Source organism: Eubalaena glacialis, chromosome 18 (genome assembly GCF_028564815.1).
Source record: "Eubalaena glacialis isolate mEubGla1 chromosome 18, mEubGla1.1.hap2.+ XY, whole genome shotgun sequence".
In the NCBI taxonomy this organism is placed as follows: domain Eukaryota; kingdom Metazoa; phylum Chordata; class Mammalia; order Artiodactyla; family Balaenidae; genus Eubalaena; species Eubalaena glacialis.
In genome coordinates, this window is record NC_083733.1 from 48,901,545 (window position 1) to 48,924,692 (window position 23,148).

At 47.1% G+C, this 23,148-nt stretch overlaps 1 protein-coding gene across 1 annotated transcript in view; it reads left to right on the top strand.

Annotated features, from left to right (window-relative positions):
- Positions 1-23,148, top strand: part of ZNF536 (zinc finger protein 536) — a 228,384-nt gene that overhangs the window by 56,343 nt on the left and 148,893 nt on the right. Inside the window, exon 2 of the mRNA XM_061173614.1 lies at positions 16,704-16,856. Within this exon, the coding sequence (XP_061029597.1) occupies positions 16,704-16,856 (153 nt within the window). The remainder of the gene's footprint in view (positions 1-16,703; positions 16,857-23,148) is intronic.

Genomic DNA, 23,148 nt, shown 5'->3' on the forward strand with positions numbered 1-23,148 from the left:
AAGCCCTAGGAAGAAAGCCCTGGAGGAGATAATAACGGTGTCTTTCACAATGGAAAGGTCAACCGACCTGTGTTTATTGAGTGACTCAGTGGGCCAGCCCTTTGCACGGCTTTGTAGGAGATTACGAGACAGGCAAACCCACGGGGTACTCTTGGCAAGCAGGCTGGAATCAAAACGCATAAGAAAAATGAGAGAGCAGCCCGGAGCAGCATGTCATTGTGCAGAAATGTCCAGAAAAGGTTCAGAGGATGGGGCTGTGCTGGGGAGGCCCCGGCAGTGGGGCTGGGTGGGAACACCTGAAGAGGCAGAAAGGAGAAGGCTGGGTGCTGCAGACGTGGCGGTCAGAGTGTCACTGGGAGCTCTCCAGGCCAGCTCAGCAGCTGGGGGTGTGTCCGTGTCCCTTTGCTCAGACCAGCAGTGAGTCCTGGACGGGGTCTGTCAATCATGTGGCTCTCTGGCCGCTCCTCTCTGATCACTGCCCTTCCTGCCAAGGCCTCTTTGAAATTTGACTAAGGTTGTGAGTGCATGTTTCAGCATTTCTGGATGCAATTTGGTATCATAGCAAAGAATCAAAGGATATTTTCTATCACTTAAAGTATGTTTCTCTCCCTCTTCCTCTGAGCACCTGACCCCACAATCATCGCTGGCTTTGAAATAATAGACCCATCATAATTATGAGAATTAGTCTGGAGGCTTCTGCCTTATTTGCTCAACTGAAGTTATTGAGGCTGTCTTCAGAGGTGGAAAGGGTGTCCGGGACCATCTCGGCAGAGATGGCAAATTCAGAGAGATCTGTGCCTGCCGGGCGGGGGCAGCCAGGTGGCGAGGCTGAGGGAAGGGCCTGGGGAAGAGGAAGCCCCCTCTGCCCAACCCAACAGCCGCTGCTCCTTGGGACCCTGGACCCAGCGTTGTGAAAGCACAGTTTCTCAGGAGAAGCTGGAAAGCAAGATGATGTGTGAAATGCCCCGAATTTGTAAATGTTAAAAACAAATTTAGCAATGAAAACCCTCTGTAATGAACGTTTGAGATCTCCATTAGATGGCTACCCCGACATGCTACAGAAGTGGAAACAGAGGCCCAGGCCTGGAAAGGGACATGGGCTAGGTCATTAAGGTAATGGACACTTCTGTCGCCTCTGCCTCCTTGGTCCAAGTCCCGAGGCATAGTGTCCACAAACATCAGGCTAGGAACTTTCCATCAGTATGCTGCCCGCACTACCTGCTCCTTTCCAGAGGCTTCTGCTTGCCCTTGGCCAGGGATGGCTGGCAGCCTCTCTGTGGCCTTGAACCTGTGTTGCAAAGCCTGATTTAGTCAATGCTCTGAACTGGCTCTGTGACCGTGCCTTCCAGGTGGTGAGGCAGTGGCAACGTGGCAGCCCTGGGCAGCATGGAGGGAAGGCCAGGGCTCTTATGGAGGGTGGCTTCAATGTTCTTATAGGGTATGAAAGGAATAGAGTGAGAGTTAATGCAGAACTCTTTCTTTGGCTTAATTTATTATAATATATGTGGCTAAAATGTAGATCACACTGCTGTTTTGGATCTCCGTTTTGATTCCCAAAATTGCAATCATGATAGGTGGATTATAACCGTGCTTTAACATACAGATGAGGAAATGTATTCCTGTGCAATTTTCCCCTAAGGAGACGTCAGAGGATAAGGGGCAGGAGTTTTGAATAACCTTGCAACATTTAGTTGTCTCTCTCGGTTATGGGATAGAAATTAGCATTATAAGACTATATGTGTTGTGAATGCAGCACTGCTTTGAGTATTAGTGTGGAAGAGCTTCCAAAGGGAACGGAGAAAGCGATTTTCCTTATTAGAAAAAGTCACCACGATCTAATCTAGCAAAGTGGTGTCACCTTGTTAAATTGTTGTAGTTATTTAAAAATATGAAGTGCCAGGCACCTTGCTAGAGGCTGGGGATGCCAAGGTAAACCAGACGGACCAAAGATTTGCTGGGGTAGTGAGCACCAGCAGGAAACATTGGGTGGTGCCCAGCTAGAGGTGAGCTGGGGAGGGGGCAGAGGTGGAGGGACAGGGGGCAGTGAGAACGGCCGGAGGCTCGGGGGTTGCAGGCTGAGGGAAAGGAGCATGCAGTAAGCCTCACACAGATGGGAAGGCAGAGTAGTCCTCATTGTGGCGGTGCACGCAGAGCACCTGTGTGGCGGGATGCCCCCAAGAACATATGTCTGGGCAGACTTTTCCTCAGGGCCAGACATTCAGCAGAAGAACCAAGCAGAACAACATCCTGAGGTGCTGCCCTGGGGCCTGGGCTCTGCTCTGTCCACCAGCAGCGGTCCTCGGCCAGCACCCACTCAGCCTCTCCCTCGCACCCCGAGGTTCTGTTTGTCCAGATCATGCCCACCTGCTGCCCCCACCCCAGAATCTGGGCTGGGGCTCTTGAGAGATGTCAGTTCTGCAGAACAACACTCAGACTCCCCTCCCCTCCCGGGAGAGCTGGCCGCAGCCTCTCCCCTCGCAGCGCAAGCCCTGGACTCGGTGTTACCAGGGGAGGTCAGTGGAGGAGAGTGAAGGTCTTAAAAGAAGAAGGTGACCTCCTTTGGTTACACTACATGGAATGACCGCCCAGCCTCCCCAGCACCATTCATTCATTCATTCATGTATCCATCAGTCAGTCAGTCACCAGTGTTTACTGAGCACCTACTCTGTGCCAGGATGTTTTAGGGACATAAGATTGAGAAAAATAGACCCCATCCATTCCAGCTTTTACAGAGTAGACAAGCTAGTGGGAGAGAGAGAAATTAAGCAGGTATCACACACACATGTGGTAAGTACAACCTCTGATACGTGTCATGAAGGTTACGTTCTGGGGTAATCGGGGCTGACCTGACATAGTCTGGAAGTCCGAGAATGTCTCCCAAGGAAACAACATTGGAGCTGAACCCTCAAGAATGGTGGGATCAACCAGGCAAGATGGAGGTGGTGTTTGGGGTTCGTGTTTCAGGAAGAGGGACCAGCATGTATTGAGATTCCGATGTCCATCAGGGAGAAAGTTCCAACCTCTCTCTTTCTGGAGGGCCAGAAGGGCTTCCTTGGGACTCTTAGATGTTCGGGGAATGCCCTGGACAGATGCAGAGCAGGCGGGGGTGGGAGCGCGTGGCCCCCTGAAGCATTGTCGAGGAAAGCTCCCAGCTCACATCACATCACAGTTCCAAGTCACTGCCCAGTGCCTGAAGGATGGCTCTAAAATTCTTTCTCAGTATTGGGGTCAGGGCATTTTCTGGTCAGAGGGCCTCTGGGGTGCAGGACCGAGGGGCCTGGTGACTGTATGTCTGGGCAGATGGGGTGCTCTGCAGAGATGTTTAGAGGCAGCCAGCCTGTCGCCCTTTAACACCAGCCATCTCGTGGACGGAGCACAGGATGGAGAGGCCTGAGCTGCCCAAAATGGTGAATGCTCCTCTCTCTCCCTATCATCCTGGTCTAACACCTTCCCCCAGGTCTTCCTCCTCGCCCCCTAGTTACTCACCTCAAAGGGATGTATGGAGTAAGTGTGTCTCGTCTAGGAGATGCCTTGGGGGCAGGTGCCAAATAAACCGTAACTTCGGGGTTAGAACACATGGGTGTGAGTGGAGCCTTGTTCGTGGGTTTCCCACTACAGAGGCTGGTGTCACTTTGCACACTGGAATTGATCTTCCCATCGTGGCAATGTGACTCCTACTTGGAATGTACTGGGGGAGGGGGCTGACCATAGGCAGGGCTCCTATGATGATGCCATTATATGAGTCATCACCTCTGGTTTATCCTGGTCATCTGTGTGGTGAGTATTACAGACCTGGGTAGGTCAGGGGAACTGTCAGTTGGAAATCTGTCAGATGCCCTTTCCTCATATTATCTCATTTGGTTTTCACAAGGGATTGCAAAGTAGCACCGTTATTTCCACTTTACTGACAGTGTTTGGAGTCTGGGCAAGGTTAGGAGAAGCATTTACAAAGACATAGCTCAGAAGTGGCAGGGCCAGGTTGGAACCCAGAGCTGGCCATCTCAAAGCCAGTGACTTTCCCACTCTGCTGTGATACCAATGCAGGATTTAAGGTATATTAAGGCCTTGCAAACACCCTATCATCTCAGGAAACACTCAGATTCCTCTGTACCATTATCCAGTTATACAAATAACGGCGCTAAAGTTCATGAAGCTTTAGCGGTTTGCTCAGGATCGCAGAGTTTAAATTTTAACCAGATCTTGGCATCAAACACATCTTGGTGTTTTGAGGTGACCCCTTCTGTTCAGCAGTCTTTGCGCATGGCTGGGGGCCGTGGGGACAATTTGCTCTGCTCCCACCACCCGTCCCTCCACAAACAGGGCAGTTTATTCGTGCTCCCTCCTTCCCTGGGGGCTCCTTGGAGAACACACTCATTTTGCTTGTCCCTGGTCTATGGGATTTCTAGCGCCTGGAAAGTTACCTTTTAGATACTTTTATCTGCGATCAAAGGAAGAATGAACAGACTTGACCTTCCTGTTAGAAGCTGCTACCCAGGAAGCTAGTCCCCAGGGGTCAGTTCATTCATTCACGCATCATTCATTCATGCATGTGTTGGTTGAGTGATGGTTGGATGCCTACTATGTGCCGAATGTGGAGGAGGAGGACTCGCAGGCTGGTCCTCTGCCAGTTGCTGGCTAGAAGGAGAAGAACAAAATCCAGACTCTTCACCTGGCCAGAGAAGCTAGTTGAGGGCCCACTCAGGATGTGAACATGACCGGGAGCTATCTGAGGTTTATAACACAGCCTCATTTGTAGTTGAGAAAGGCCACTCCTGTGGTTATCAGAAAGCAAAATTTGTTTTTCTCTTTTTGACTTACTTCACGCTGTGTGACAGTCTCTAGGTCCATCCACCTCACTACAAATAACTCAATTTAGTTTCTTTTTATGGGACTTGAGGACACAGGGAGGGGGAAGGGTAAGCTGGGACGAAGTGAGAGAATGGCATGGACATATATACACTACCAAATGTAAAATAGATAGCTAGTGGGAAGCAGCCACATAGCACAGGGAGATCAGCTAGGTGCTTTGTGACCACCTAGAGGGGTGGGATAGGGAGGGTGGGAGGGAGATGCAAGAGGGAGGAGATATGGGGATATATGTATATGTATGGCTGGTTCACTTTATTATGCAGCAGAAACTAACACACTATTGTAAAGCAATTATACTCCAATAAAGGTGTTAAAAAAAAAAAAAGAAAAGAAAAAAGAAAGCAAAGTTGCCGTCAAGCCAATCTCTACGGGGGGGAAACAGCAAAATCTTCGCTGAACGTGTCACAGTCATATTGGCTAAAGTCCACTGCCCTACCAGCAGCCTGGGGCGGCGTCAGCCTTGCCAGGACACAGACACTGGACCGCTGGATGGGGAGGGCCATTCCCCAGGGCATCGGCTCTAGCTTTGTTTTGCCAACAGGTACCAAGACAATGGTCAGTGGGGTAACCTCGGCTGTCTCCTTGGCTCCTCTGCTTTGTGGCCTGAGCCAAGTCTGAAGGTTTTGTCCTTTGGAGATCTACCAACAGGCAAAAGAGCTCCAGAAAAATCTTTGTGCTGTGATGAGCAGAGCTGGGTAGAATTTTTTTTTTTTTTTCTAATTTTTATATGTCAACTAGAGTATTTATTACTACAAGGTATTGAAAGTTTCAGCATTTATTCAAAAAAATTTAAATCTTGATCCATTGATAGTATTCATCTGATAAATGTTCTCAAATTAAAAGGGCTAGATAAGTGAGTGCGGCTCAAAAATGGCAGTAACTTCAGAGCTGGCAATTGACACTTGTTTTCTGCCACTGTTTACTCTTCAATAAAAAATGCATATTTACCATAGCAACCTCCAGATCACGTGGTGCCCTGTCTTACCCGCTACCCTCTAAAACAGAATAGCTTCTTAAAGAAACACACACATCCTAATATGCATGCTTTCAGATGCAAAACTGTGTTCTTTACAAGGAAGCCCTCTTTCCTGGGATTTAATGCTAATAAACACGTCATCTTTATAGAAATCATTTTGGTCCCATGTCTTAAATTTTAGGGTGTTCACTCTGGAAATCAAAATAGAATTACTCTTGGAAGGGCTTTTGATTATCTTGAGAGTTTGCTGATTATTTATTTTAATACAGTTCTAAAAAATATACATATGTATTTGTGTTTATACATGCATATATATATATATATATATATATATATATATATATATATATAATTTTTTTCAAACTGCAGCCATTAGTATCGTTTGGGAGGGGGTTTGGTGTAGATTCTAATGACCTGCCGCTTCATCTGTGATTAAAGATTGTCATCTACACGAAGCTCAATTGCAGCCTGAATTGTTTTTCACTGTTAACTTGGGAGAATTGCCTGGGTTTTCAGAGCTTTGGAGAAACTGCTCCAACCCGGACTTTTCAGGAAGGGAGGATGCCTTCTCATTCTAGACCTTGTGCAGGTGTCAGGCCCCATCGCTTGGGGCTTGTGGAGTGGGGAGAGCACTAAAGCCACAAGTCTCTGCCCTCCCCCCGCAAGCCATCCTTGCTTGCAGGGGGTCCCTTTGGCAATATTCATGTTAAAAGCTACTATTAATTGGAGCATATCCTGCACTAGGCACCGTGCTAAATGAATTGTTAAGACTATCCCCGTTTTGCAGATAAGGAAACTGAATGAACCTCAGAGAGGTTATGTAATTTGCCCAGGATTACACTCCTAAGAATTGTTGGAACTTGGTTTTAACCTGAAGCCTTTGATTGCAAATCTGTTCCACTTAATCTGTGATTGGAACCTTTCTGTCAGACGTAAGCTGGAAGGACAAGTGGGAATGGGATAAGGGGCGGTGAGCGGTGCCTCCTTTCTCAGAGTGTTCTTGGGAGATGTCGCGTGGCCTCAGTATCAGGAGAGTTTTCGGGTCCACTCTTCCCATTCTGGTTTGCACCTGTGCCTGACAGCCACATACTCCTGTGCTGCAGGTCTCCGTGGATGCCACAGCCCTGGGGCGGCAGTGTGGCTGTGTGTGTGATGAGAGCTGTGGTCAGTGCCCCTGTGGGGCACCTCAGCAGGCTGGGGGTGGGGCACATCTGAACCAGGCCTGGTGGATTTTTTAAATTCCTTTCAGCCACATACAGACCAATCTGAAAAACAGGAACATATTGTGACTCTGTTATGCTTAGTGGCTTTGGGGGAAAATCCGATTGTGAAGTGAGGCAGGGCTCTCCATGGCGGAGTGGCATTGTGACCCGAACTCGGACAAGGAGAATTGCCCAGACCCCACGGCCCGGCCAGCCAATCTGACTGCAGTGTGTCCACGAGCCATTTCATAATTATCCATCATGAATGCCTCCATGCTGCCTTAATAGATTATTTAAAATGGTGCCTGCGCCTCCCATGCAACCTCTAGTCAGCCCCGAACTGTACATACATACAAGCTGGGAGAGGTAATTGCTTATCATGTATCTTTTTGTTCCAGACACTTTTATAAAAGAGTATGTATTATGTATGGTGTGACCTTCAAATGTCAGGAATGTGTTGTGCAATAAACTGTCAATATTTGTGGTTATAAGGTACTAGATGACTTTTACAATAATTGGAACGGCTATATTAAAAGCTTGGATCACTCAGCTGGTTAAAGAGAAAGACACAGGCCGGTGTTCATCAGGGACTTGCCTTCTGCCAACGATTAAATGAAAGATATTGCAAGGTGCTTAAGATGTCTTCTTTGTTTAAAAAAGAATATGGCAAAACATGTCTCCGGGGGAAGCGTTATCTCCAAATCATCCCTTCTTCTTTCAGTGTGCACCATTCCCAAAAGAAAACTCAGCCCCACAAGTTATGGCGACCGACTAAGTGCATTTTAAAAAAGATTGGTCCAGCTCGTTCTCAGTGTCATTTAAGTAAGAATTCCTGAAACATACCCGACAGTCAAAGAGATCTCCTCCAATCTTCCCCCCAGCCCCCTCCCCACCCATAGATGAGGGGGCTGTAAATTACCTTAAGAAGATCTTAAAAGCTATAGTTCTTTTAAGAAAATAAATTATGTAGAAATCTTTTGGGAATTTATGCTTTCCTGAAAGTAGAGGCTTCTGTAGTCTGTAGTTTTTTGTTTTTTGTTTTTTAAAGAAAGGAACATGTAATTTAAATTACAAAGAAGGGAAAGCAAAACAAATATTTTGCAATAATTACAGTAGTAATTGGGGCATGGGTTACTTTTAAAGTATCTGTCTTGTTTTACTTTTCTGTTGATTAATGTTTCTTTACGCGTATGGGAGGCTATTTCTTCCAACGCAATGACATCTTCCTTTTTAGCCAGGGAGTGGGCAGATGAAATAGTGGAAGGTTTCCTCAACAACACGCCCCCATCTTCTCAAAAGCTCACTTGTGACCTTGCTGATTAGAGTGTGTGTGTGGTTCCTTCCACCTGGATGGAGAGAGACCCGGGAGACACCCTGAGGCCACCTCCTTCAGGAAGCCTCCCCAGGCACCCCTGACCTCCTTCCCCCCTGCTGTTATCACACTCCGGCCCCTGATGGTCTGTGCTGAGCACTTTGGGGCATTTCTGGTATTTTGCTGATATTTTGCTGGTACCCGGGGCCAGTTCCTCCCAGGCTACTCAAAACAGCTTCCCTCTTGTAGTCAGGAGCTGATCTTAGCCTCTGAATTTCAGTTTGCTTGCCTCCTCTGATTCTTTTATTTATTTTGAAAAAAGTATGTACCGTTTTTTAAAGTATGTATGGTATGGAGCACCTGCTATGAGCTGAGTGCCTACCATGTGCTGGGGGTATAACAGCAAACAGTAGTTAATAGTCCCTGTTTGCATGGAGCTTGTGTCTGGGGGGAGACAGGTGGTAAGCAGACAAATACATAGGTCAGTTAGCATTTGCAGTAGGTGATAGACAGGTTGCTTGAAGGACCAACCAGAGAAAGAGCGCCCTGGAACCTGGAGTTGGGGAGAATTCCTTCAGACAATATGGTCAGAGACGCCTCTCCCAGAAAGGGCCTGTGGACTAAAGCCTGAGTGAGAGTCTCCGTGTGAATTCTGGGGGAAGAGAATTCCAGGTGGATGAGGCATAAGGAACAAAGCCCTAAGTTGGGTACCAGCCAGGAAGGCTTGAGGAAAACAGAAAGATGGAGGGCTGGAGTAGAGTCAGGAGTTGGGATGAGGTCAGAGCAGCAGCGGGGGCCACTTAGGTGGGGGTTGGAGACCATAGGTGCTGGGGGTTATTCTAAAGAGCAATGGAGCCAGTGGCCTTCCCTCCCCTGCACATAACCAGGCTTTTCCCAGGAGATGGCAGCCCCCTGGGCCGTCCCTCTCCAGACTCATCCTCCTGCCTGGTTCTCGTCACCCAGGCCAGTTCATAGGTGACGTTGCTCTGCCCTGGTTCACCTGAACAGTTTCTGGGATGGATCCCTGCCCACCAGGCCAGAGGGAAGAGAGGGGTGTGCAGAATCCAAAGAGATCCATCACACCAGATGTCTTGTCAAAGGTTGATTCTGTGAGTCCCAAATCCTGCCTGCTGCGTCCATGGTCACAGTTCCCAGGCTGTGGACTAAAAGTGCCTACCCACAGCTGGCCCTGAGGGCCTTGGGAGAGCTGGCAACCCAAGGATTACAGAGGATGTTGTCAAGGGCAGCATCACACAATGCCAAAGGGAAGAGACCCCATGGGTGGCCCAGTTACCAGTGGATGGGTTGCGGGGGGGGAGAGTGGTTCGGAACACTCCCCTGACAGTTAAGAAAGGGCTCTGGGTTTGGTAAAACCAGAAACACATTTGGCCCACAGTGCTTGATTTTGAAGCCTTTGTGTATTTTAAGGGAAATTTAATCCATATGTTTCTGATTCATTTTCACTTAACTCATCAAAATGTTGCTTTAGAGAAGCTATTTGAGATCCTAGTATCTTATATTCTTTTCTCCAAATTTTAGCCTTTTAGTGACCTATTTCCCCAATTCCAGAAATCCTATCTTGCTAACAGCAAATGGAGCTCTACACAGTTTTGAGTTTGGGTCAGAGGTGAGGAAGACGATGATGGAGGACATTCACCTCTGCTCCCTGAGATCTGTCATGAGCTCAGGCCTTGCCAGTGAGCCCGGCCTGGTCCCCGGTCCTAAGAACCCACAGGGAAGCTGGCTGTTGCCTTCTCACAAGTGGTCATCCTTTTCTAAAATAGCTCTCTATTTAAACAAATACTTTTGCCAATCCATATTAATGCTTAACTGTTTAACATGACTATATATGGCCATCATAAACCAGAGAACTTTGATGAAACAACAGAGACACCAAATTAATACTGACCCAAGGCATGACTGACGTGTTCCAAGAGTTAAGTACAATTGTTTACAGTAATGTTATAATTTGTATGCATACCATTAATTTAAAATCATTTTTAAAAATAAAGGGAACTCTTCATCAGGAACCTCTACAACAGTAATCATTGTTTTGAGTCTGTTTATTTTAAAAGTTTTTAAAATAAGGGAAAGTGTTAAGCTTTTAAGAGGAACTATACATTCCTCTGGATTTTTCCTCCAAGGTATTATTTTTCCTCCCCTGAAAAGATCTTAAAACACTGGTATATGTGGGCAAAGATATTAATAAAGATGTGACTTTTTGGTGTCACGCTCACACTTTAGACTCCACAAATTGTTTTTTCCTTCATTAATGAAGTGAGATCTGTGCTTTTGAGATGCTCTTTGCACAAGACAGACTTTTAGAATGAACTGCACGACTCATCTGGGAAAATGTGTTTACTGTTATAGTAGGAGTTCCATAGAAATTAAAATACCATGGCCTTTTATGTCATAAAGTAGTAAATGCTCAGGTATACAGACAGCTCCCTTACCCATCTGAGGTTGCTGGGATAACTCTCCATTCCCTGCATGGGCTTATCATCATCATCATCATCATCAACATCATCATTACAATTTTTTTTAAATAAAAATCTTTCCAAAATGTACTTTTGGGCGTGTGAAGGGTAAGGCTGCCTGGCAGGATGAGGTGAGTAGTGAGAGTACATGCACTATTTAAAAAGAAACCTTCTTTGCTTTTTCTTTTTGGTCCCACTCTGCCTCTTTTTGTCTCTCTGGACCTTGTTCTCTGTCTCATTCTGTGAATTAATAAGACTACCTAGAGGATTGGGTATAAACCCAGAAGACCTCACCAGTAGAAGGTTCACACTTCTTAGTTCCTGAGTCCTCCCACTGTGACAACTCTCCAAATCTCCATGACTTAACAGAACCAAGATTTTTTTCTCATTCATGCACATTCTGGCTCGGGTCAGCCCCCCTCCATCTTGTGATGCAGCCATCGAGGCATCCTCTGTTTTGCGATTCTGCCCCCTCGACCTTTGTGTTGCAAGGGTAGGGTGGCCGGGGAGGAGAGGGAGACAGTCGGGGGCACACTGTCTCTCCTCTGCATTGCTTCCAGCCATTGGCTGGACTAGTCAGTGGTCCCAACTTAGCGCAAAGGCAGTTGGGAAAAGTAGGCTCTCGTGGAATACATAGGAGCACGTACTATCCCTTTCATGGTCATTTCCTCCCATATCTCTAAGAGCCACCCCTGTTGCTTATCTGGCTTAGGTTGGGCTAGGGTGGTTGAAGGAAAGGCCACAAAGTGGGTGAAGACAGCCTGCAGTGGGCTTGGGGCTCTTCCAGCATCGCGGGACTGCAAGGAGCCGAGGGGAAGGGCCAGTAAGTCCAGCTGGGGTGGGGTGAAAGGATTTGCCTGAGGACAGCCAGGCCCCGGGGACCCAGAAGCAAAAGACTCTGCCTGCTGACTCCTGAGGCAGCCTTCTTTGCAAACAAGACTATTTTAAATATGTACCGAGGAAGCTCAGTGTTTAAAGATAACCTGGGGGAAAATCTACCCTTAAAATACAAAATTATTTCATAAACCAAGTATTTAAATTCCAAACCAATATGTAAGTATATCATGAGGCACCCATAAATTCAAATCGTATTTGTGTACAAGATAGCCAGTCTCAGGGATGGATTCAGACAGCTGCTGATGGTATTGTATGTGTGTCTAGGCTTTAACGTTTGAGAAGTTATTTGTCTTTCTAAGCATCTGATTCTTTGTCTATCCAGGACTGCCAGTTTGTGGCGGTTGATGATGAGGGTTCCAGTATGATGATCCATGACCATTTTTAATCCCCCGGCCCCTCCTTCAGCCCACAGCTATGGAACCTCCCTCCTACCCTCCCTCTGTGAATTCTCAGGGAAGGTAATGAACCTTAATGCCACCTTGGCCTAGGCCAACCTTGCTATACACTCAGAGGCTTAGAAGCAGCAAATGGAAATGTAGGAGGCATGGTTTCTGACCTTGAGATGACAAAAGTAGGAAGGTCAGTTGTCTGATGTCCCCCACCCGCAAATAATATATCTTTTTTTAATTGAAGTATAGTTGAAGTACAATATTATATAAGTTATATATATTATATATAAGGTGTACAGTATAGTGATTGACAATTTTTAAAGGTTATGCTCCATTTATAGCGATTATAAAATATTGGCTATATTCCCCGTGTTGTGCAATATATCCTTGTAGCTTATTTTATACCTAATAGTTTATACCTCTTAGTTCCCTACCCCGATATCGCCCCTCCTTCTTCCCCTCCCCACTGGTAACCACTGATGTGTTCTTTATATCTGTGAGTCTGTTTCTTTTTCTTTTATATTCAGTAGTTTGTTGTATTTTTTAGATTCCGCACGTAAGTGATAACATACAGTATCTGTCTTTCTCTGTCTGACTTATTTCACTTAGCATAATACCCTCCAGGTCCATCCATATTGTTGCAAATGGCAAAATTTCATTCTTTTTTTATGGCTGAGTAGTATTCCATTATATATATGTGTGTGTGTGTGTGTGTCACATCTTCTTTACCTATTCATCTGTTGATGGACACTTAGGTTGCTTCCATATCTTGGCAATTGTAAACAATGCTGCTATGAACATTGGGGTGCATGTATCTTTTCCAATTAGTGTTTTTGTTTCTTTTGGATATATACCCAGGAATGCAATTGCTGGGTCATACAGTAGTTCTGTTTTTAGTTTTTTGAGAAACCTCCTAAATTCTTGAAACAAAACTTGAAATGATTGGATCCATGTCCTGTTTTTTATCTAACCACTCTGAGCTTGTAGGAACAGGAGAAAGCTTGCAGAGTTTTTGATACCTACTACAATTCACCTGTTCTAGGCTGAAACTTGGGAAGGGTTGCATGTATAGTCTGTGTTCCTCTGGAATATTATTTGCTGCCACCATATATAAGACATCCATTCCTGAAGAATAGATCCCATATTATTTAGTGGGGTCAAGAAAAGAAACAGGGGTCCCAGGAGTTATTTCTCAGCCCTTTCCCCATCCTATGAGAGCCAGAGCACACCCAGGCTGAGGCTGTGTTGCCTGTAGCCGGATGCCCCAACTCTCAGGCACACCCCAGCCTCTAGGAGCTGGCAGCGCTCCTTTCACAGAGAAGCAGGAGGAGCAGCCAGTGGGTCTGAGGCCGACCTCTGTTCACACGCCCACCTTCAGCGTACTCAACACATTTAGAGAAAGTGTCTGATCAGAGGGAAGAGATACTGCAGATTTTAGGAAAAGGAAAATTTTTTTAAAAGCTCATACCAATCCAAAAATGGCCTGACAAAAGATCACAGGTGTCATTTTTATAATGCTTCTTCCTTTCTGTCGTGTGTCTCCTGGAAGGGCTGGGGAAGGGCTGGTCTGTCCGTAAGCAGGACCCGTGGTTCTTCCCTGGCCAGCTGTGTGTGGCCACAGGCAGAGCCTCGGGACTCCATCTGGGGAGCCTTGCAGAAGGACAGCTGCTAGTGCTTTTACACTCTGGGCGGGTAGAGAAGGAATCAGAGAGCAGCTTCGTCTTCCCCTCTGAGCGAGCCCCTTGAGTTCTCAGCGGGGCTGGGCTCGGTTTAGCGCACCTTGTTCGCCGATACCCATCCAGGTGTAGGCAGGGACCCACACACAGGCCCTGTGAGTGTGCGGCTCAGCGGGCCTTCCTCTGCCATTACTGACTGCCTGTACTTGGCTTTCAGCCTCTCCGAACACTTCCTGGGACCACCCACAATTCCCCTTCATCGTCGCTCAAGTTTGTTTTTCTAGTTGGATTAGTCTAAGAGTAAACGCCATAGGCCTCCTGGCCCTCCAAAAAAAAAAAACACAAAACAAAACAAAACAAAAACAAAAAAAAACATTCTGTGTAAAGTGAAAATTAGACTCTTAAATCTGCAAAGAAAGCTGTTTATCTTACAAATTCATTCTTTTTATGGGGCCACACATATCCAGGATAGAAAGATAAAAGGAAAACAGATACAGGCCATTGCTTAGAGTGACATATAGTGAGACGCATCTCCTCCTCACCTTCCGTAAAGCCGGCGGGAGCGCAGGGCAGCAGCCTTATCTGTCTATTTATCTATATCGTGACCTGGGCCAGGGCTCACCAAAAGCTGCAGTGGAAATATGTTCCCCACACTCTCTATTCTCTTCTGTTGGACAGCCGTGCCTTGGACTGCTCCCCAGGGGCTCCGACGGAGGAGGATCTGGGGAAGGTGCTCAGCTGCAGACCGTGGGACGCGAGGACGGGCAGGGATGCAACATCAAAAGCCCACACCTGCCTACTCCTGTCCCGAAGTCGACACTTAGTTCAGAGCATCATTCAAATGGACAGCTCATGGCCTCCTAACTTAAATAGGGTATCTTAACCCTGTTGCAGGGAGCACTTGGGCGGAATTTTAATCAGGCTCGTTGTTATTTTAAGCTGACCTCATGATCCCACAAAAGGAATGAGTAATGCTGGGAGGGCAAATGCAACAGGTTTGGGGTTGGGGTGGCTCGGGGGTGGTGGAGGGAGATGGGGAAGAGATGACCTTTCAGCTGTTTATAAGTAGGATGCGGTTGACTTGGAATTGGCATCTGGCATCTGGCCATTGTTCTCCTGGGCTCTCGGCAAACTGGCTCTTTAAGACAGGCGGTGGCAGCCCTGGTGGACTTGACCTGCAGGCAGGTACTTCCTGCTAGGACTGCATGTGGGACATTTGTTTGCCGTGACCTGGCAACTCTCTCTTGTGCCTGTTTTCCCTTATCAGCAGCCCAATAGCCATCTTTGGTAGTCTCTCCACAGTCATGTGGACAACCACAAAGCGAGTGCTAGGTCGAGTGAGTTCTAGATGTGGATGAACTGAGTCCCCCTCCCTGTGTAAAATTATGAGGAAAAAAAAAAGCTGGGCAGTTAGACCTTTTGAACGGCTCTTCCAAGGATGGTTAGAAGAGCTGTGGAGAATAGGATTAAAAGTGAGCCTTCAAGGAAAATTTCCAGGGTGATGATGCCGTCGTGCACAGTCCAAATTCAGAGAGGATGCTCGAAGCCAAAGGGTTTCCACGGTTGCGCCGAGCAAACATCCAAATAAGAATTAAGTGCGACTGCCTTCATCTTGTTCATGGCCTAGAAGTCTGTCCCTTTTGGCTGTGAGCAGAGAACACCAGGAACGGATGTTGAAGAATAAAAGCAATTTGCATTTTCCATTGCTTGGAAGGTACAAATCTTGGTTTTTTTTTTGCTCTCTGCAGAACTCACAGGTCTGCTTATTATCCCAGAAAGTCCCCTTGTTCTCATGGTGAATCTACCAGGAGGCCTAGAGGGTGGGCTGGAAGCTGTGGCCAGGACCCTGCCAGCCACGGGAGCTTGGGTTCTGTGCCAGGCGGCAGCCTCCAGCCCTGCAGGGAGGCCAGAGGAGAAGGCTTGCCTGCCTCCCCTTCTCGAGATGCAGAGTCCCAGCTCCTGCCCTGCTCCCCTGATGTCGCCTCTTTGACAATGTGATGTCAGGCCTCGGGTGTTGCAATAACATATCCTCCAACCACTAGATATTTTCACAGTTTTATTTACTATTATGTCCCATCATTTCTGTGCAGAAGGCAGCCGTATGTAAATTTTATTCCATTTTCTAATGGTTTGGGTTACATAACAGATAACAGCAGGAAGCAAAATTTGTATTGATACTTTACAGAGGAAGTTCTCAGGTCACTGCGCAAAGATTTAACTGCAGTGCTCTAAGTTTATGGGAGTTTTGCAGCTGAGTTTCTGCACATGACTTTGAATATGTCACTATATGTTTATCATGGGCTAATTGTGGAACCGCATTTCCATACTTTTTCTTCTCCCTTTCATGAGATTACACCAGCCAGCGATGGAGGCAAGATTCTACAAGGAAGAAATGATCAGTTTGGGATAATTTCCTTTCCTGTCCCAAAATAGCTGTACGTCTGCATGTCTTGGGGACTCAGCCGAGACACATTTTTTTTCATTTGTTGCCTGATATAATGCAAATGTGATTTTGATCCTATAGCAAACTCTCCAGCTAGTCCGTATTATAAATTAATCAGACTCAACAACCACCAACATTTTTAAACTTTTGAAAAAAAATATTTAATAGGAGCTAAGCAAAAGAAGAAATCAAACCAGCTGCTGACACAGCTGTTTCTTTTCTTGTTTAATTTAGTTCAATATAAAGGTACCATATGCTGCTTAAAATGATGATAGGAAAGATGAAATAATTTAAGAGAATAACAAGAAAATACGTGAATTGTCAGCATTCTGTCAGATTTAAAGAATGAAATAGACAGGTGTAGTATTGACATGTTTAGCCTTGTGTGGTGTTGGCAGTTTTGGTGCGAACAACTTCTGACATGTGCTGAAGTGATGTGAGAACGTTTCTCCTCCATTGCAGACATTGGCGAGGAGGCTGGGAGATCTGCCGGCGTCCAGCAGCCCGCACTGCTTCGCGACAGGAGCCTGGGCTCAGCCATGAAGGACTGCCCGTACTGTGGGAAAACCTTCCGGACATCCCACCACCTAAAGGTCCACCTGAGGATACACACAGGTGAGGGATCCAGGTGCACAGCTCGGAGGAGGAGGCCCAGGGCTGCCATGCTCCTGTCCTAGGTCTACCGTCTGTGGGCCTATCCGTGCACCATTGTGTGGGTCTGAACTGACCCTAACGACCCAGTTCTCTACTCCATACTCACCCTCTTGAATGACACACGGGCATGTGGACATGGATCTCCCATGGTCCAGGCCTGGGATGATGATGCTTTGTCCGAGGCCCTGCGACATTTTGCTGACGGCCTCCTTCTGCTGCACTGAAGTAGCACCTCCCACATCCTCACATGGACCAGGGGTCTTTCAGGTGCAGATGATGAGAACCCAGCTCAAACTCTAAATATACAAGGGCATGTAGGAGGTCTTTGAAGGCAGGCTGGCTTCTGGCCCAGCTGGGGTTACGTGCCCACACCTGGGACTGGATAGATGGAGAGGAGGATGGGTGGCTCTCCACTGGGTCTCCTCAAAAGAAAAATCGAGATGCTCTTAACCAAGCCACTGGACCACTGTGGTCATTTCCCCTGTTACGGCGTTGTCCGAGCCCCTCGAGGTGAGGGCTTCTCTTGGTCTCTCTGTCTTGTCTCTCGGTCATGGTTCTTGTGAGCTTTTCTGCTAGTTGTTTGCACATTGCCAATACAAAAAAAACCTCTCTGACATATGGACACCTCCATTTTCTTTGATTTTTCTCCTGACACTTTATCTATTGGAGTGTGAGCTGCTTCAGAGGATAGACAAATATGCCATCTATTTTCAAAAATAATTGTGGTCTATTTCCCAAGGAATCAATAAAGCTTAGGGTTGTGAAGGATATTTAGTGTGTACAGGCCTCGTGTGCAGCATGCGGTTAAAGACAAGGAGCCCTCACCTGGGCCCTCACCTGTGCCTGCAAATCTCCCTGACACCCAGAGGAGCCCTGAGGACAGGTGGCAGTGGGATGGGCTGCTGTCTTTATTCTCAGCCTGGGTGCAGTTGGCCATCACCACTGTCCCTCCCTGTCCTGGAGCACTTCTCTCATGGGGTCACCCCAGGGCAAAGAGGGGTCTCCTAAAATTACGCGCCAAGCTTGCTCACTCTCCAGGGTCAATGGGACCCGACCCATCTTGCCCATCTTCACCCTTATCACCACCCTGCGACCCCATTGCCTTCTTCCTGTTCCTCCAATGCAGAGTGCTTGCTTCTGCCACAGGACCTCTGCACCTACTGCCCCCTCCACCTGGAATGTTCTTCCTCCAGGTGGTCACTGGGGGCTTAGCTTCATGTGATCTCTTCAGAGAGACTGCGTGACTACCCTGCCTGAAATATCCCTCATGCCCCTGTTTTATTTTCTCCATAGACTTAACACCTTCTGAAATTATCTTGTTCAGTTCAGTTGTTCATTTCCTTCTGTGCTGTCTGTCTTCCACCAAGTAGAATGTGAAGGTGTAATATTATCCATCTATTTAATTGCTATAGAACCCCGGGGCCTACAAGAGCACCTTGCAGTAAACTGCAGCTTACAGGGGGCATGGTACATTTATTTGAGAGGTTGAATGACAGAACAAATAAGTGAGTGACCCTCCTCCTGCAATGCCTGCCCTGTGACGGGTAGCACAGAGGGGACAAGTGCAGTGGGGAAGGTGGACCCTTCCCTAGGGAAGCTGTGGTCCTTTGGGAAAGGCACCCTGCACACATGAGCTGGTCAGAAGCCACAGCGTGGCAGCCAGGCTGCAGGTGGTAGATTCCTGGTTATGGATGGAAGACCCTTCCGCAGGAGCTTCGTGAGGAGTCCCTGAGTTCCTGCCTCAGGGCCTTTGCACTTCCCTGTAAGATAGGTCACCGGCTTGCTCCCTCACCTTCAGAGTTTGGCACCAATGTCCCCTTCTCAGTAAGCTCTTCCCAGTGATGGGGCTCAAGGTGAGGCAGCTCAGCTTTCTCAGATCATGGTGATGTCCACTTTCCTCCCCAGGTTGGAGCCGGGTCCCCTAGTGTTGTGGTGGTTGGGAGGGACCCACAGACCGTCAGGACATGGGAGACAGTCCACCAGGGCACCCACGGTCTCACTGCCTACAGGAGTGTGGAGACCTGGCCAGGCGGGTGCTGTGGTACTGCCCTTTCATGTGATGTGGATACAGACTCCTGGGCCAGGTTCCCCAGGTGCGTGATGGCTCACAACGGGTGAGGCCGGCCCTGCCGGGGAGTGTGGCTCTGGAAGGAAAGGGGCAGTGCCTCCCAACCAGGAGCTCTGCCGACCCTGGGGGCCCCCACCCCCATCAGCTTGTCTGTGGTTCGAGTGGAAACGCCACAGAATATTCTTGGTAAATTAGGACTGAAGCTGGCAGAAAAAAGTCTTGCTGAACCTGGGTAGAAACAAATGGATACTGTTTTTAGAAGTTTTAAAGCTTGAGAAAGATTATGTTTTTCCAAACTTCTGCTTCTTTTGCGTCACAAACTTCTGAAGTTTGTGATCAATAGTCTTTGGAGACACAGAGAGAAGCAAGGCAGAGCCACAGACAGAGGCATTCCAGAAACTTCCCAGAATAAGGGTGAAAATGAAAGAAGCCATGGAAACATCACACCACCAGCCCTCCTCGGAAACAGAATTTGCAGTGTTTAAAAGGCAGAATGGTAACCAGATAAAGATCAATTTCCTTTTATCAAAGAACAAAGAAGTTGGAAAATGCTTACACTTGTGCTTCTGAACAGAACAGAAAGTGTTACACGTTATAAATCACCAAAGTAAAACATCCATTATGACAATGTAAAAGTGTAGATTACGCGTGTAATTAAAAATCAAAATCAAGTGGTTTGTTAATGAATGAGTTAATAGGGGCCCCAGTTGTGGAGATGTCCTGTACTGCCTTCCCCTTTCTCTTTGCGGTTTTGTATTTCCAAGTGACATGGCCAGAGGACAGCAGTCTCCAAAATAGAAGAGTTGTTTTCCAAGATGTCATCTTTTGAAGTTTTTCTATAATGGACCCATACGAGCACATTAAAAATCCAATGTGTAATAAATATATTTTAATTGCTCAGGATATGAGGTGGAACAGTCTCTTGTGTCTTTCTGTCCTACTCCATCTCTATGGGAAGTTTTGATCGTATAGCATCAACTCTGATAAAAACACTTTCCTTTTTTAACTCCACTACATTAACTCAGTTACTGCTCTTCTTCTCCCAACACCTGTTTATTAGAGAGGTTCTGAGCAGATGTACCAGTCAGGTTGCTTTGAACACCTGGGGGCTGGGCAGAGCCTGCAGGGAGCAAGAACGTTTCTGTTGTCCCCCAAGCTCCAGCCAGATCCATGTGTGATGGAGGGGAGGCACCCAGAGGACCCTCACATCCTAGGGCTGCCTCTCTCTGGCTCCTGCAGGGCAGACGTTGATTGCTGCCCACCCAGGGAAGGCTGAACTTCTCTCCTATTTGAAAGTTGGGCTGATTAGGACCCAATCACTGGACGTGTGCGATTTGTCTTCTAGAGCACGCTGCCGGTGATTGGAATTCAGAGCCAGTCAGTAAGGAGACTTTGTCAGTTAGGGTTCTCCAGGGAAACAGTGTGCATGTGTGTGCATGTGTGTGTGTGTGTATACACATCTATGTACATATACATACATACATATCTATATACATATATACATATACATCTATAGACACATCTATATACATATATACATCTATATACATCTATAAATATACATATATATACAAATATATATATCTATACATATATATACACATCTGTGTACATATACATATATACACATCAATATATATATACATATAGAGAGAGAGACAGAGAGAAAGAGAGAGGTCTTTATTATAAGGAATTGGCTCACTTGATGATGGAGGCTGAGAAGTCCCATGATCTGCAGCTGGTCAGCTGGAGGCCCCAGAGAGTGGATGGTATAAGTTCCAGTCTGAGTCCAAAGACCTGGGAAGCAGGAAGGCTGATGGTATAAGTCCCAGTCTGAAATGGAGTCCCAGCTCAAAGAGAGAGCTCCCTTACTCAGATTTGTTCTATTCAAGCCTTCCACGGATTGGATGAGGCCCACCCACACTGGGGAGGGCAATCTGCTTTCTCAGTCTACTATTCAAATGTTACTGTCATCCAGAAACACCCTCACAGACACATCCAGAATAGTGTTTGACCAAATATCTGGGCAACCCTTGGCCCTGTCAAGCTGATGCATAAAATTAACCATCTCAGAGATGCATCAGCAAACACTTGTCATACCATGCAACAGGAGGCAGGGATGCCCCCAGGTTGCCCCTGACCGAGGCCAGCCAGTCATTTCTTTATTGGCTGCCTGCAAATGTACTCCATCCGTTCCCTCACTACCCGCTCCCCCAGGTACTACCTTGGGGATACTCTGAAGGGTCCAGTGTGTCTGTTTTGTGCAGGAGGTAGGCAGGTAGTAATCAGTTCCTGAAAGGCTGGAGGAGTGTGCATTCCCCGCAAGCCCCAGGAGGGTGTAACACCCCATGTGATGGCCCACCTGTGTGTCGGGTTTCCCAGGGGGTGCCTGCTGTCTCAGGAATGACCATTTTAGAGAAATATAATAAGCAACCTCACTCATGAAAACTTGGAGGCACTAAAGTTCAGAGACTAATTAAAAATAAATCTCATTAGTTTTTTTCCCCTCTCAAACTATGCTAGTGGTTTATTAATCTGGTTTTGATTTGCTGCATATGTTGGTCTGGCCCTGAGTTGGGCACCTCTTTATGGACTAGATTTGTACAGGGAAGCCAGCAGTGGTTCTCCGGGGGTCTCAGGGTGGGCTGAGGGGCATGCCCGGCACAGCCCACCCTTCTGGGTGCTGCCTCAGTGATACAGCGGCTGGGCGCTGACCAGGTGGGATGCACGGGGTGCCCTCCTCAGCTCTCACCTGCATTCTTGGCACCAGACCCGAGGCTCCTCTGTCCTGATGGAGCCAAAGGGGACTGTGGAGGTGAGAAGACTTCTCTCCTGCAGCCCCTCCAAAGGGTTGTGTGCCCTCCCTGTGGGGAAGGCACAGCCTGGGAGTTTTCTTGCCTCATGACTGAAGCTGTCTACACAGCATGACAGCAACTGGCTGCCCACAGAAAAATTCAGCCAACAAGGATAGTATAACAACAGCAATGACAGTAACGGTAGTCACCACTTTCTGTGCACTCACGTGTGCAAGCACTGCTTGCTGCTTGTGGATTATTATTATTCGCCCCTAATCCTCACAGCACTTTGGAGACCAGGTTCCAACTCCCCTCTTATCCCGCCCCGTCCCCTTTGCAAGCGGAGGGAACTGAGCCTCAGAGATGTGAAGCTACCCACCCAGAGTTGCCCAGCATTGATTACAGGTCATAATCCAGATCTGCCTAATTTAGAATTCCATTCTATTAACCACTGCACTGTATTGCTATTTTTACTTTTCTGGGTGAATTTGTGGCTTGTTTTAGGGAATTAATGCAACATTTCTTTGACAGTGTGTGTCCACACCATAACCAGCTGGAGGAAAGGAAGTGACTTGTACCCACAAGGTGTGTTGACGCAGCCTCCCAGCGATTTAAAAGGGAAGTACTGTGCACCCTGGCTCCTCCTTGCTCCCTAACTCAGACTGGCCTGAGGCCTCCTTGACCCGCTTGCTTCCATTTCCCACCAGCCCAATGAGCTTAGGGAGGCGGTGAGGCAAGGAAACGGCCACTGTGGCTGGTGGAGGCTCCCTGACCCCTGGCCTGGAAAGTGGGGTGGAATTAGACGCTGGCATAGTGGAGATGATAAACTCCTGATGCCTTTTTGGAAACTGCCTTTCAACCAAGCAGCGACTGGTCTGCGGATGTGGGTGGAAATGAAAGTTCAGCCAGCCTAACCTAGGTGCCTTAAGCCTGATGCACACACAGCTTACCTTTGATGCTTCTGCATCTCCTCTTCTGGTGAGGTAACCAGGCTGCTTCAACATTTATAAAAGCACATTGAATAAATGTTCAGAAAAGGATTGGTTAAAATGGGCGCTCTTCCCATTTCCTTTTCTAAAAGGAGAGCATTGAGTTATTCTTAGTGGGGGACAGATACCTGCATAATGATGAGAAAACAAAAAGACCCATTTGCCCTAAAGCAGACGATTCCTTTTTTTCTTTTTGTTTTGATTTAAAATTCTGTCGTTTTTCTAAGATGAACTGAAAGCCCATTTCCTTCTTCCACAGTCCCCCATCCTTGCTTTTCCTGCCTTAATGACATCCCAAACTTTTGTTGAAAATAATTGATTGAATTTAAATTTCCTTAAAAGTTTAAGAGGTAATGTTACAGTATAAATTTCCTACCAAACACTAAGTAGGGAAATATCCA